The sequence below is a fragment of the Calonectris borealis genome, chromosome 14 (genome assembly GCF_964195595.1).
Source record: "Calonectris borealis chromosome 14, bCalBor7.hap1.2, whole genome shotgun sequence".
In the NCBI taxonomy this organism is placed as follows: domain Eukaryota; kingdom Metazoa; phylum Chordata; class Aves; order Procellariiformes; family Procellariidae; genus Calonectris; species Calonectris borealis.
This window is the reverse complement of record NC_134325.1, coordinates 14,497,820-14,514,358: the sequence shown is the minus strand read 5'-3', so window position 1 is coordinate 14,514,358 and position 16,539 is coordinate 14,497,820. Positions and strand designations below refer to the sequence as shown.

Sequence of the window (16,539 nt, the reverse complement as noted above, 5' to 3'; positions counted from 1 at the left end):
TATCTACTACATGTGATTGGTTCAATGGGATTTCCCATTGCACTGGAACTGTAAACTGCAAGACAGCTGACTCTAGATTTACCCTGTTATCGCTGTCTGTCTTAGGAGTATGATACTGGCAACTACTAAATACAGGGTACCGAAGACAACGTAGTGGTGGATCAAGTATGGCTATTCATATTTTCTTAAAGAACAAATCTAAATAGTTCCTGAATGGATGTCTAATGCTAATCATTACGTGTTGTCATTACTTTTCTACTGAAAGACAAACATGTTCCAACTCCAAAGAAAATCTCCAAACCTGTTCCATAGTAAGACAGGGAAGTTATAATGTTTATAGTTTGTATTTGCTTCACATTTTATGGCCAGTTCAATCTTTTGCATCAGAATGATCATCATGATTCAGTGATACTAAGTTTACTTTTTATTTCATATACAAAAATGAATCACTATATACATTACAGAAACATCTGCAGTTAACCTGATAGAGTGGCTTAAAAGAAAAATTTAGAAGGTGTATTTCCTTAGCTAGTGCTTTTAGCTACAATGCTTCTCTTCAAAAATAAACATTATTCCAAATATATTTTGGAGAATAGAGCACATATTTGCTGATCTTTAATTTCAGGCTGATGATTATAAAATATAATTGTCAGTATTCTCAGTATTCTTTTAGATATTAATTTTCTTAAGAGATTCACTTGGAAATTAAAAAGAAAAGTCATCCTCTGCTGACCAACCATCCCCCATCAAACAGTATGAGGTGGTTTTGGTCATTAGTTTGTTGTATTATCTGTCCCAAAAGACTACTCAGAACAACTGATTTATCAAGAGAGAAACACAGCAATATTAGATATTTACAGCCCTGTGAGTTAATATAAAAAGCAGAATGCAGTATTTGTGAAACATGAGTCACAGCAAAAGTGAGTAGAGTTCATGATAAGACGACTCTGATGAATTGGGTTAGTTCTAATTGACGTTTGGGACAAAAATAATGGCCAAGACTTCTCTTCTTCTGGAACTCATGTTAATACATGCATAAGGGGATTATTTCTGGAAACCGTACTAAATTAAGTCTACCAGGTTGTTCTGCTAAAGTGAAATCAAATATTAATGTATTCATTTCAATAAACATTTCTGGGCTACCAATGATTGATCCATTTACAATACTAATCATACATTTTGATTCTTCTAACAACTGACTCATGGAATTCCAAATTGCGAATGAGATCTAGTGAATGCATTTCAATTATTTAATATTCACGTGACCCAAAGGCATCACTGTGATGGCCAGTTTCACAACAGTTTCACAAACAGCAGCTGTGAACTGAAAAAGGCTAAAATCCAGACTGCATTCTTGTGGATCCCAGTGGTCAGGTGTGCTATTTTACACAGCATGAGAAAAAAAAGATCACATAGGACAGTGTGAAAAAGCTGCTCAATACAGGACAAATCTTTCCTATATACAAGACACATGTTTTTCCTACTGTTAATCAAGTCTTTCACTACATACAACTACACCCCAATTTTTCCTGCCATGCAAAATAATAATAAATTGACTTCACTTCCGGATGTTTGTGACAAGAGGAGGTAATGGATGCCTTTTCTTTTTTTTCCTGTAAATCAATTCCATTCTCTCAATGGTAATGTACAGTAAGGCTTCTGGAAATGGGATGCCTGAAACAATGCCAAGAACTTTCCCATTCACAGAAATACTTGCAAATACCAGTCATAGCTCTCCACCCATCAGTCCATACTCTATGAAAACTGTATGGCCCTCCATTAACCAACACCCAAGAATGGGGGCCCGAATACATTTTTAAATGATCTTCCGTTGTTTTCATTGCTTGGGCTTTACTTGATACAAATAGTTGAGTTGTTCATGAGGTTGCACATTTATGGTTTCATGAAGCATACACAAGCTTAATCTAATTTTTTAACTTATTTGTAAACAAAAATGATAGTGGAAAATCAGCTTTTCCTCTACAAAACAACAATTCTAATTTATAATTATGGTCAGAATAAGTAGTATGGGTGGATCTTTAAAGTAGGAGTTTACATTGATGGAACAATTGTTTAAAAAAAACATCTTCCCTATTAATATAGAGTAGAAAGTATGGTTAAGACATGTTATGGAAACTCCATGTTAAGGCCTCATAATGAAAGTGAACAAGAGTAGAGGTTCTGAAAACAATGTGTTTTCAGTCATATTTTAAGAAACAAAAATTAAATTACCAAGGAAAAAATATTTTAAAAAGTATAATGTGAATACACTGTGGGATAAATTAATGTGGTTTAAATCTTTTAAAATTATTTTTACTTGAACAACTTGAAAATAAAAGTTAATTCAAATGTTTCATTTTAGATTAAACTTGAGGGTATTAAATTTTATTTTAAAAATCCTGAAGTGGTGGAGGAAGAAAAACCACATAAAATAAGCGCAATCAGAAATTTAAGATTTAGATACTCTGTTAGGTTCTTTACAAAATATTCCTTGAATCATTACACGTAGAGCGTCTTAGCATGCACTGCAAAATTGTTTTTTAGATCAAATTACTTGTCGTGCATAGCTGTGTTAATATGGCACTGTCTAAACAAACCAGAAGAGCAAGGAACATTAGCTTAGGACAATCTGTGAATTTTGAGAGCTATTTCTGGTACCCATGATAGTGCTACTGTAGATAGAGATGACTAAGCAATATTACTTGGTTGGACGAGGTTGCTGATTAACACAGTAAGCTAGAAATGTACATCAATGACTCTCAGAGCAAGACGTTTTACAAGTGTTTAAAGGTTTCAAAGGTTTCAGGAAAAACAAGATAGAAAGAGGTCTATTCCTGTAGTGAAGCGCTACATGTGCTTTGGCAAAACTTATGAGCTTTAATTAGGTTTCTCTAAAAATCAGAGTTTTTAAGCACAAGAATTGACTATCTTGATAATTTGACCATAGAAACAGATGTTGAATGAATGGCCAGAGAGTATCTTGATCTTTTCATCTCCCACTATGACTTTATATTGTTTAATACATAGGAGACGCTTTCCAAGGAAGAAATCTTCACTAGAAACAAAGGGAGGAATTCAGCTGAATTTCTTTGGTATTTTGAAACTCCTGATAGAAAGAAGAATCTTATAACAAGGTAATATCAAAACCACTTCATACAATAAACTAAGCACATTTGGAATATATTTTTCAAAACTTATTTCTGTAAGAGACTTTCAACAAAAGCTCGAATAAAAATCCCTACCCTTTCACCTTTGCTGTCATTCCCTTTACTATTTTTAGATGTTTTTTCCACTTCAATTACTAGTTTGACTTCCTTCTTCAGGAAGAGATACTCGAATGTAGTTAATTCCAAAGAAAACCCTGAGAAGTTAAGGCCCTGCTTTCACAACTTTTCCTATTCTACCAAAATGATTCAGCTGCTTCAGCCTTTTGGGGACAATGCTCAAAATCAGAAAATGTGTTTATATGACAAAGCATTTTATTTTCTATGTGAAAAGACTCAATAACAATTCATTTGCATTTGAACAATGTCATGGCTCCTTCCAAAAAGACTGCCAGCAAAAAGTTATAGTGTCATTAAAAAAGTTTCTGCAATGATTAGTGCCTCATGTTTTATGACATGCAGAATTCAGCAGTTTCCTTTAAGTGCAGGTGTTTTTCTGCATCACTACCATTTCAAATGCATAGTGACTAAACAGTAACTTGTAGTTTGTTAATGAATATGAGATTTTCAAATATGGATAACACATGTATACTGCATACATCCTTAGATACTTTTGAGTTCAACAAAAGATATTTAATTATTAACCTCATAAGCTTACACTAAAGAGGAATTTACATTTTCCTCATAAATCTTACTGTTTTCTACATAAGTAGCATCTCATTTTTGCAGAGGGATTTTATCTCAAAAAATACTTTCAAATGTGTTAACATAGGTTCAAAAGCAATACGTCACATTTTTTACCAGCAGACTAGTACACTCTTCCTCTTAAATGCTCTTATATGCTTACGTTTCATATGAAAGAAACATTGCATTGCCACCAATTAACTTTTCTGCCCTCTCCCCCAGATTATTTAGAAAAGAAACCCCTGAGACACTAACATAAGGCAACATATATTTATATCAAATGGGAGATTTAAAAAAATTACTGCTCTCAACTTATAACATGAAAAATAAGGACCAAATCACAAGAAATGAACTGCATTGCTCTTTCCTGCTGACAAGTTGAAGTCCATGCAATAATGTTATATGTGAAATATGGATTTTTATATGAGGAATAATGACCACTGTGTAGCACGTGGCTAATGTGTTTTTTTTTTTTTTTATCTTGGTGCAAAACACTATTTCCTTCCCAACATCTTGAACAAATTATAAATAATAAAATATCAATGCGCCAAAGGTGTGAGGAGATCTGTATAAATCATCTTTTTTATTTCTTCACTATGTTCTTAGGTCAGCTCTTGCTAACATTTGCCAAGCATACTTCTGAGATGACTTTAGGGAGAAGGAATTGGATTCTTGAATAATTTATTTCATCTTTAAAGGAAAAAAGAAATTGTTACATCCTTCCTATTTCTGATTGGGATGTTGCCCTTGTACTACTTTACATTTTCCTATGCTAATGTATTTTTTCTGGTTTATGGTTTTTTTCTTTGTAGTTTGTTATATACACTCTACACAAGAGAAATGGATTTCTATAACATAATATCAGCTAATAGTTCAAAATATTTTAGATGTGAATCCAAACAAACAATTGAAGAAGAGCTATTTCATTGCATTATTTTGTGTTCAACAGAAAACTTTTTAAAGCACTGGTAAGTGGATTACTTTTTTCCACCACACCTCCCAGGATGTATGGAAATGATTGTGTCAACACCAGTAGCATTTTAGGTAAGGACACATTAATATTAAAATGATACTGTAAAAAATATTGTTTGAAAAGAGTTTATTTTTTCTGAGCAGAGCTGCTACTGTTCATGTTCACTTGTTATCTCAATGTTTTAAAATTCAATAATTGAATGTCCAATTAATCATTTTTAGAACTTTATTTTAACTTCTTCCAGTACACAAAGCCAATTCTCAATTCAATTCCAACTCAATTTCAAATGTCTAATGTCAAGTTGCCAGTACTTTAGTACCTAGTAGCAATACGTCTTATTCTGCACAATGACTTATGTTTAGAAATTTTTGTACAACAATGGCTACCTACTGAATAGTAAGTCTTACACTAACAAGCAGTATTGAGGGGAAAAAAAGCTGTTGAAGAAAACTTATTTTATGTTTGCTCACCGACTTAAGCTGCCAATGAGAGAGAGAAGTAGATTCTTTGTGAAGATTAAAAATCTTCAGTAATTTGGAAAAAAAGTCCTGGCAACATCCCCTAAAAGTATCAACGCATTTATACAACGAGTCAAAAGCAAATGGAAAGAGCACACAATCAGATGAAGAGCATAAAAAAAAAATTGAGAAGTGTCGTGTTAGAAATTATCATAACCTTTCCTGTAAAAGTTACAAAATTTGGAGGACAGTTGTTTCTACCATGTTTTCTCCTGCATTTAATAAGAGGGGGAAAGGAGGGAAAGTAATATGTCCTACTTCCTTTTCCAAAGAACAACAAGTAAACAAAAATAAAAATACACAGAAGATTTGTATGGACATCTTCAGGCAAAGACACCATTTACAGCTGAAAAAAGTCCATCTTAACTGAAAAATATGGTGTCCATTTACATAGGTGAACATACAGTTCAACAACATTTAGAACAAGAGAATAATTGGAAAACCTCTACATAAGACTTTCAAGACAACCCCTCAAATTGTGTCTAATGATTTTAATGGAGTGAAATGTTTATGCCTTAAAAGTTCATGTGCAATTTCATTAACAGTTATTTTAGTGTTAATTTCAGTAAGAACAGATCTGGCCTCTTACAATACTGGACTTCAAGAAAGGTGGAACAGATTAATCGAGAACTCTAATGAAGCTTACTAACGTCAGGAATTAAAATTCACAACAATGATAAACCACATATGACAAGACAGAATCTCTACAATTAATATTTAGTTACAAAGTATATTATACAGTTTACTGGATCTGTATTTGGGTATGTTTCCCTACCTATTCTGCAAGAAAAAAAAAGTCCCTCTAAAAGGAAAAAAAGTATATAAAAAAATATGCCTATGATATAAAATAAATACCAGCTAGGAGCATGGCTTCATATTTGTCTTGCACATACACAATACCGATCTCCAAGTGAAAACCCCATTGCACATGAGTCTTGAATTCTTATTTTACAAGTGGTTTAGAGAAGTTTGTATTTCTTTCCTTTTTCAGTCAGACCTATACTTCCACAAATCCAATCTTAACATGTCATAAATGCCATTTTTTAGGGGTTTGGGTTTTTTCTATATAATAAAAAAATAACAAATTTCAGGCAGATAATAACAGTCCAAATTATAAATGAAAATACAGGCATATATATACACACACATATGTACACGCATATACACGAAACATGATTTGAAATAAGAATGGGGTGATTTTTGTAATCAGAACTGCTAGCACTTATGATTCCAGTGTTGTAGCACTGAAAATATAATGTTACAGTATTTGAATTCTCAGGTGAGTTATGACAGGAAACAATCCCTACCTCCAAACCCTTCACTAATCTGCTTTGCCATGACAGAATAAACAGACTAGAAAACCAGTTTTAAAAACGGTATTCTTCTTTTTGTTTAAAAGTAGAGATAAAACAAGAAATAAACCCACTACCTTTTACTTTAACGCCTTTCATAAAGCTTTGCAGAATATACTTCCATTGTGATATGACAGTAGCATCGTGGTTCCTAACGAACGCATCCCACAAAATGCAGATAATTATCTCTACCATAATTTTCCAAAAGGTTGCCAGCAATCCAAGATCATATCCAATTTCTTTCTACATGGGAAATGAGAATGGAGCAGAGTGGAAGAATGCTGCCACTCACTGAGGTCCACTGCCCTCACTCCAAGCAGGAAGCAGAAACGGGCAAGCCAGTAACTGCTTTCAACCTTGCTGAATCCCTGACTAGCACGAGCAGAACAGGAAGTATAATCGTGCAAATCTGCAAACTTTCTTTTCCTTCCCTCAGAAAACCACCCCCCTCCCAAAAAAAAAACCCTCCAAACCAAAGCCAACCCAACACCAAGACCCCACCTCCCCTTACCCCCCCAAAAAACCCCAAGCCCATCCTCAGCACAGTCTGACCTTTACCTTGCGGACGGTGAAATACTGGGAATCAACTATCTGGTACGATCAACAGTGATACAAACATATGCCAAAAATCACATACACACTTAATGAGAAGAGAGGTAATAAGTGGTTTTGGCAGAATAATTCTCAACCCCGGAGTGAGCTGTATAGAGGAAGAAAGCTAAGGGAAGCAGGGAACTAATTTCACAGTACTCCAGGGGTCAATGCTCTTCCATGACTACCAGCCTTTGAGAAGCTGAAGTATTATTTATCTGCCTTTCGCTTGTTACCTATGGGTGTCTCTCATTCTTATGGATTCTTAGCTGTAATCAGACAGCCCCGTGTATTGAGTGCTGCTTATCCAGAGCACAAGATACAAGCATTGGCCCACAGCAGCTGCACTATCAGGCTGAGATATTGCCTGTCATCTATTCTTCACTCCCTTTCACCCAGGCTACACTCCAGGGCAACTCACTTTACAGCTAAAGAAGAAAAGACAGCTACAGAGAATAGACTAGAATAGAATAGACTATTGCAGTTGGAAGGGACCTACAACGATCATCTATTCCAACTGCTTGACCACTTCAGGGCTGACCAAATTAAAGCATGTTGTTAAGGGCATTGTCCAAATGCCTCAAACACTGGCAGGCTTGGGGCAACGACCACCTCTCTAGGAAGCCTGTTCCAGTGTTTGGCTGGAACATAAGAGTTACGGGGAAGAAATGGGGCCATCAGGATACAGCAAAGCAGTCAATTCCATGGTATAAACGGTCACTCTTTTGATTCTTGGAAAAATAAACTTATGAAATATTGTACTAAATTGATTCCAGGTCAGCCTGGAATTAACGGGAAATTCAGCAATTAACGGAAAGTCTCACCCCCGTCATAGCTATTACTTCAAACTGTGCAAAACTGTAATAGCTGCCTAAGTTTTCGAATCACTAATAGAATTATAATACTTATTGACACTATGATGCCTTTTCCATCAATGTCATGTGAAAGATTCAAGTGGAATTATTACTAACACTCATAGGATCTAGCACCATTGATACATGGAGTATGTTAAAACAAGAGAATAAGGGAGTTATCTGTTGGCAGAGTGTGTCTAGCCATTGAAAAAGTAAACTTATTTCCTATATCCAATTAAGAATGGTATATAATTTATAGAAAGTGGGTCTGAGGCTCCGTTTTACATTTGGCTTCAATATTTGCAGAAGTGTGCATCCACTGTGTTTATGGATGACATAGCTTTTGCAGGAGACATTTAAAAGTATTTCCAACAGAGAACAAATTAATTATATACTTACGGCATGGGGTGTTTGGTCTGTTCACAAGTTGTGGGAATGCAAAGATAGATGACAACTCTAGTTCATGGTTTTGATTTTGGTCATTTTCTTCAGTCTGGTCAGCCCAAACTACTGATTTTTGTCTTTGAATCAGCTGCTCAACCTCCCCAAATTCAGTCTCAGTTAAATTATTTGTCAACCCAGCTTCTTTCAAAGTCAGGTATTGCTTGCGAAGAACTGGAAGCAAAGTATTTAGTACTCTGTAAAACAACAAGAGGCAAGACTAAATGACTAAGTCATAACTAATCTGATCCTTACTAGCACTGCCACTATTAGGAATACGAGGGATTTGTTGCCTTCCTTCCCCCCCCCACCAAGTTCTGCTGTGTAATTTATTTTAATTTATTTTTGGGGAATACCATAACACTGAGAGTAAGTTTTCATGACTAAGTAGAGTGATTTTTCTTTTTTGCAAAATCTTGTATTTCACTCTAGGTATTTACTAAGTATAGTTTTAACTCAGTGTCCAAGATCTTCAGTCCCTCAAACACCACAGAAATACAGTCAGTATATCTCAATTGAGTTCTGACTTTCTAAAATTAAGTATCAGATAAAAAAAAGAGTATAAACCAAATAACGTGGTTTAAGCCAAGCACATCTTAATTAGATGTGTATAAAACCTTATCAGAAGCCTAGTCCAAATAAATTTAGATACTGGGATCTTTAATTAAAGAATGGAATACATTAAGATCCACACACAACTGCAAACCAAATTAAAGTGACAAAAGTTTAGGAATTCTACCCGAACACAGGAATTCATTAACTGTGGCAAGACTAAACAGTAGGTTCAAGCAATAGGGAAAGGGATATGTATATAAAAACCCAAAGAAGCAACTTTGTCATTACTAACAACGTAGCTTTAAAAATTTTGCTTTCAGTTTTGCAGGTTTATGTATTAGTTTTTGTAACATTTATGGTAATAGCCTCTTCTCCAAAGGAGGAAGAAAAGCTGGTTATTTCATTTTGGAATGATTTAATTATAAATTTAACATACTTATTTACTGAACAGATTTGCAATTACTTCCTATTCCTAATGTCACACTCTGAAAGCTAGTCTCCAACATTTTCAAGAGACTGATAATAGAAAAAGAGCTGATGCTTACCTGCAAATTCAGCTTTTTTCAGTCTGACTAGCTATATAAGAGTTTAATGGTAACAATTTTTAATACAGGTAAATTAATGTCTACAATGCAAGGAATTAAAAGAGAACACAAACACTTATAAAAAACCAATACTGCTATTCAACACAGAAGAGGAAAATAAGACACCGTGATCTATTGAACAATTTGTAAAGACTATGCAAAGAAGAAAATTAAATAGAAATAAGAAGCACTAGAGTATCCCTGCAGTTTCTATTAAACAATGGTGGGTACAGACCAATATTTATGAAGTGATTATTATTTTACATATCTTTTTGCTTGAGAAAACACGACTCTAACCCAGAAAAAAAAAGCTTGAAAAAATCTGGCTTCTGTTTCAACTAAAACTAAATTCTATAGATACGTCAATGTGTCTTCTGAAGTTACAGATGTCAGAATAGAAGTGTTATCAGGCCTGCTATGAAACCATACTTACTTTTCTGTCTGCTTATAATGCTGATCTTGAAGGGACACCAGAGATAACATGTGCTCAATCTGGGCTTTCAGGTCCTTAACTTCTAGGTTTAAATGGCAACACTGCAGATCTTTACAGAGTTCCTTGGGAAATTAGCAAGAAAAAACCAAACAACTGGACATCAAACTGAAAGTGAGAAACTAAAATTTAAACTGAAAATAATATTAATTCATCCTATATTGAAAAGTAAAGGTGGAGTGGATCTATATTATTATAATAAAGTTTTATGGTAGAAAAGTATGAATTGTTCGATTCTTATTCACATGCATAAATATTGCTTTGTAGATTTCCTTTGACCAACAGTGGGTGTGCTGTAATTAGCATTAAGAATCCAACAGGCACACATGTATGCTTATCTATGCATGCCCAAAAATATGCTTGCCTCTCTTCCTGTGCACTTGCTCCATATCTCAATTTCAGTGACATTGTCTAGGACAAGTCTTCACTGTATTCAGTCATCTTCCTGAGATGCCAATATCTTGTTTGAAACATCTAAAGTTAATTTCTTTTAAGGTATCAACAAATTGTAGTCATCCCAATAAAAGTACAGTATTGAAATATATTCCACTATATGTGTCACGTAAGTGCTCATTACACTATCATTTAAGCCACTCCAACTGCTGGCTGAAACTAAAAGGCAGGGAGGAACAACCTCCCACCTTTCTTTTCCTCCTCTTCTTCCTGCACAGACTTTCCTCCCTTCCCTTCTGCCAGCTCTGGTGCTTGTCTGAGGCTGCACTGAGCTGACTCTGCTTGCTAAAACTGGCAGAGAACACAACTTCCCACCTCTTTCCCCCTTCCCACTCCTCCCCTAGCACCCCGAAAAGGTGGGTTTTTTTGGCCAGGCTAAGAATTAGGTTGTCACATGGTTAGACGAGCATCAGGAGCTACTGTACAGGCAAGAATAGAAGTGTATGGCCAGGAGCAGGATCAATTCTCTAGCAGCCATCTGAACTGCTCAGCCGTATCATACTTATTCCCCTTTAGCATCATTTTTGTATGCAATTGTATACCTTCACGAACAAGGAATACTTGCACAAACAATGAAGTACTTTTAGGGGGCAGAAGAACGGAAATAGCTAACACTAGAATTTGAAGCCACCCTGAAAGAATTAAAGCAGAAGCCATGAGTAGAAGCATGGCAAGACGAAGGGGGCAGGGGTGGGGAAATATATTCTTAACTATAGTCTGATGTTGCCTACAATGCATGAAAGCTGTCCTTGAAGTGAAAGGCATTTTACCTTCGGAATACACCCATCTTGACCCAGGAGGCGCATTTCATTTTCAACACGATGCAGCCAATTGGTATTTTCCTCAAAGTGTTCGATCTCCTCTTCTTTCTTCTTCTGCATGTGTACGCGGTGGGTTCTAAGCATTGCAAGCCTTTGATCCCGCTTGCAAGTGGCCTAAAAATCAGCATTTAAGGGGAAAACTTTCAAATGATGTTCAGAAACATCTCTATATAAAAAATTTTTTTCCATACTTTTATACTCAACTGGGCATAAGAAACATTTTGCATTTTTGACCAGTTTAATAAAAGTGAAGTAGCACAGTCTCCTTACAGGCATTACTGAATTCTGAATTACATTTCAACATTTTCAAATTTTTTTCCCTGGAAGCCCTTACAACAGAGAATATAATCATTTGATTAATTATTCCTTTAAAGAATAATACATTGATTTGATCAATTTCTGTTCTAGGCCATAATTACCAAGTTGGAAAGACTGGAAAAACTACATGTGCATATACAGACAAACACACTTCTAGATACAACATAAATTAGTAATTTCTAGTAACTCATGCATGAATACGAAGAAGGAATTCTATCTGCTTTGTTTTCCTAATGCAGTATGTCCTAGAAAAAGCCCACTAAAGGATAAAGTATTTGGCAAAAGGAAAACCCTCTATCTTCAAGCATCAAAATTCTTCTGACGATTCTCTGAAATCTGACAACAAAAAGGCACAAAACCAGCAACAGCAAGCTGGATATGAATGAGGTAGCATCCTAAGAAGGCAAAGGAGACTCTTTCTATTCAGAGGACAACTATAGTTTGCATATACTTTAAAAATTAGGTCACTAACTCAACTAGTCATAGAGAACATTAACTTTAGATAGAGTTCACAGAGTTCAGCTATGACTAAACTTTAGTTAGTTAAAAAAAACCCAAACAAAAAACTACAAAACATTTCAAGTATATTGCTACATTCAACAAAAACAAACATACAGAACCCAGTTAATTTTTAAAAATTATATAACCTAAATCTCTACAACCATATGTTCCAAAATGAACACTCTAAATGAAAACTTCATCAATTAGAATAAATCTACATATTTAGAATAGCAGGCCAAATTAGTTCTATTATAAAACGTCATAAGAAGCTCTGAATATACCTCCCTAACGTTGCACAAAGGTGCCCTTCTGAACATACTGTAGAAAACAGGAACAGTATGTGGAGAGGTGCACATTGCATTTCTTAAACTGACTTTTCAAAATGCTTACTTCAACACCTGGCGTGCAGAACACAGAACCAGCATGGCAGACAACTGAACTACATGTGTGCTCCAGGCAACTTACCAGGTCAAAGACTAGATTCTGGCCAGAATTTCACTTTGCTTTCTCTTTAGTGTGTCTTATCTGCTAAGATGATAGAGGATCCAGAGAATACAAAGTCACTTTTTAAAGGACCAGCTCTTTAGGGAAAGTACCAGGAGGAAGAGTTAGCTGTCAGACTAAAGCTCACAATGACCTTTGGAGAGGAAGGAGGGAGTTCCTTCTGAGACTAGGGGAGAGCTTTCAGGACTGCTGAAGCAGAGAAACTCAAATGCCTTGTTTTGCATACTTCAGCTTTTACACAGTGCAGGAGAGGTATTAGGATTGAAGGTGGTATTGACGATATCCCACCATTTGATGAACCTGTCCCATAGGTTCCCAGGAAGAAAGGATATGTTACATTGATGTGCTACAACAGAAAAAATATGGTTATGTGTACTAGCTGTACACAACCTCTGGAGCACATGTAGTCCTAGGCAAGATACTTGGTTGCTATTCTGTTTTGTAGTTGAAAAAAAAAGTCACAAGAGATATCGTTCCTCCCAGGCTGAAGAACTGGGACATATTCAACAAGCATTTTTGGATCCAGCATGGGCAATTGCAGTAAGCAGAAAAGCTTAGAAACCAAGATAGACTGACTGCTTTCCAGAAATATGCTCCTTTTCCAAATAGTAAAAATAATGTTAAAGTGGCAATCAGAAATGGAGAAGTGATTTTAAATCAAATATACTTTTTTTAAAGCCTATCAAAGTACCAGCAGTTTTTTGCCATGTCTTTAAAAATAAAAAAATTGTAAAACAGATTCCATGACTGATGCAGACAGCTTCAAGATAAAATAGGTCAAAACTGAGTAGACTTCTTCAAACTCAGCAAGATGGTTCAAAGTAACTATAACACAGGGGTACATACTAACTTTTTATGTTTCCATACAAAGAGGAATCCTCTATACACGTTCTCCTATTGGCACAAAGGTTTTCTGGCTAACACTGCTGCAGCTGATACCTAGCTTGCAATAGGAAAACACCACAGATGCAGAAATACAGGTAACAAGAGTGGAGGACAGGCATTAGGCAAGACAACGTAAACAGCATCCATTCTAAAAGAGCTGGAAACAGGGGCAGTTATGTGGAAAATGGAAATTATTTATTACTCATCCAGGATGGACTGAATTTCACAAGATAAATTGTGACAAAATTTTTGCAACAAGAAAGCATTTGTAAGAACAGAGATTAAGGTAACCTAATTTCTTCCTTCTTTCTGAAATTATTGTTTTGAATTAAAGTATTCAAACTGGGGTTGTTCCAGTATAAATAAGATATCATTCGCTTCGTGTTAACTTACCTAAAATCATTATTATATCTAGTTACTGAGCACAAACAATTAAGTGTAAGATGAGAAAATACTTCATAAGTAAAATTTTTCCCTTAAAAATTAATATTTCAGAAATACCCCTGTGGCCTAAAAGTGTATTTTACAGAGAGAAAACCCAGAGGCATTTAGGAAAACAGCAAACATGTAAAAATACAAGGAAGAACAGAACCATTATAGTGCACAAGGGAAATGTGAGCAGTCACTTTGGTAATCAAATGACTGGATGCCAAATTAAAATCCAATTTGTTCCAAAGTAGTCACAAAAGGACATTTAATTTTACCATTACAGTGACTTTCTCTTGTTAATAAATAAGGCATTGTACTTATAGGACAGTGACTCTTGACCCTTAACAAATCACATGTATAAGTTAACTAATGGCAAAACCAACATTTCAGTGCAGCACTGTTAACACAAAAGTTGGATCAGCTCATAAAAAACATTTGTACGAAATAGAGCGTACGAAGGTATAACTTCTCATTATGAATAGAGATACAGCTATGTTCCATTGTAAGCAGCATTTAAAAATATGGTACAGATAGAAAATATTACTTCGGAGTTTCTACAGAATAAAAGAGAATTCTAGAACACATTAGTCACTTGAAATATCTTCATTAATGACAAGCAAAAACGCGTGATATATTTTTCACTCTGACATTTATTTAAGGACCAAATTTCGTGTGATTCACTGGGAAAAAAATAGTCATATGGTAAACTATCATTTTCAGCCAAATGCAGATTGTTACTGTGACTAAGCAAAATCAGCCCCCCCCCCAACTTCATATCTACAAAAACATTTTAAGCTGACTTTATCAGAAAAATTAAGATACTTTCTAACCATGGTTACTTTTTTATACTTTGATTCTTCTAGAAAGACATGAGCATTTAATGCTGCACAACAGCAATTGTTCATACTTAGCCCCCAAATTCTTCTCTTGAAATTTAAGGCAACTAAATGTAATTATTTCAGTTCACATGATTCTGTCCTTAAGCAGCTATCCAAACATTTTCCTGGTGACAACTGAAAACATCAATGATAAGAATCCATCTTGTTTAGCACAAGGTCCATGCTTTTCCTTATGAAACACAAATGGATTTCTCAGCTTGATAACAGCTTCAACGGCTGTACCATACATACATTAACATGCTTGGGTTTTGGACAAGAGCACCATGAGTCTCTCAAGTCTAGTCAGATCATAAGTTACTATGACAATCAAGCCTACATAAGGACAATTTGAAAAGTTTTCACAATTGGCAGCAATAAGTGCATCTACAGTTTTCTGCAGTGTGGAAAAAAATAGCACACCTGGCATTACTACTACATTTTCCGTATTAATGTCAGAAAATATTATGTGAGTGATAATCTGTGTGTCCCATTTTAATTAAATATTTAAGCATTAACTAATTATATAATTACTTAAGCAAAATTTGTACACTAGTATAGCAAAATGAAGAGAGATGATACCTTGTATTACATTATAGAAAACTCACCTTTTCTACTCTTTCTTCAGAGCACATCAGCTGAATTTGTTCATGACATTGTTTCTGGTAATACGTCTTCAGTGTGTTTTCTTTCAGTCGCATTTCCAACTTGAGGTATTCTTTTCTGATTTCCTCACGGTTTGCAAACACATTTTTAAGGATTTCTTTGTATCTATTAGAACCAAAGGATACGAATAAGTAATGGATTACTTACTGAAGACTTTTTTTATGACCATCTTTACAAGGGGAACTTTCAATTCCAAGTTAATAGAATAAATATAAAAAAATTAAGAGGGAAGAAGTAAAGCCTGTTATAGATGAGCACTAAATAAAGTGTCAGTACATCAGTAAAGATTTTATGTACTCGAACTGGAAATGGGATGTGAAATTTTGAAGGAGTCACTAAAAATAAACCAAGTATTTATGAAGATGACACTGGGATTCAGAAGACCGACATCTGGAACTTCTTCACATAAGTCTTAGCTCTACCTCCAAAAGATACTAAATGCTTCTCTACTTCTTATACCAATTTATTAAACAGATCAGACTACTGGTGCCATAGACACACAAGGTCTCCTTCAAAAAACCTGCTAGCTATCTCTCAAAAAAGGAAAACCACAAGAGTCTTCAGTTGCTTACTTTCTCTGAAGTTCTGTTGTACAATTTTAATCACTAACAGACTACAAAAATCAGCACACGCATCATGTTTTAACAGACCCTAGGTTAATAGGGGGAAAAAACAAACTAGTGATAGAAGGTACTTAAGAGTTATTTCAAGGAGAACAATGTTTAAATGGCCTCAAAATCTGCTTATCCCTAGTCTGCAATGCAAATTAGAATAACAAGGATAAGGAGAAAGCCTGGAAGCATTACCATGTTGCAATATAAGTTTCAGTGGTGGTACTTTTTCACTTCGCTCCTGAATACTGAAAATGCAGTACAGAATGG

General features: G+C 35.1%; 1 protein-coding gene across 3 annotated transcripts in view; it reads right to left on the bottom strand.

Annotated features, from left to right (window-relative positions):
• Positions 1–16,539, bottom strand: part of KIF18A (kinesin family member 18A) — a 47,862-nt gene that overhangs the window by 12,723 nt on the left and 18,600 nt on the right. For all 3 annotated transcript variants that reach the window (XM_075163278.1, XM_075163281.1, XM_075163280.1), the window contains exons 10-13: positions 15,601–15,763; positions 11,430–11,594; positions 10,150–10,271; positions 8,536–8,774 (exon numbers count right to left, since the gene is read on the bottom strand). In XM_075163278.1, coding sequence (XP_075019379.1) covers positions 8,536–8,774; positions 10,150–10,271; positions 11,430–11,594; positions 15,601–15,763 — 689 coding nt within the window. The remainder of the gene's footprint in view (positions 1–8,535; positions 8,775–10,149; positions 10,272–11,429; positions 11,595–15,600; positions 15,764–16,539) is intronic.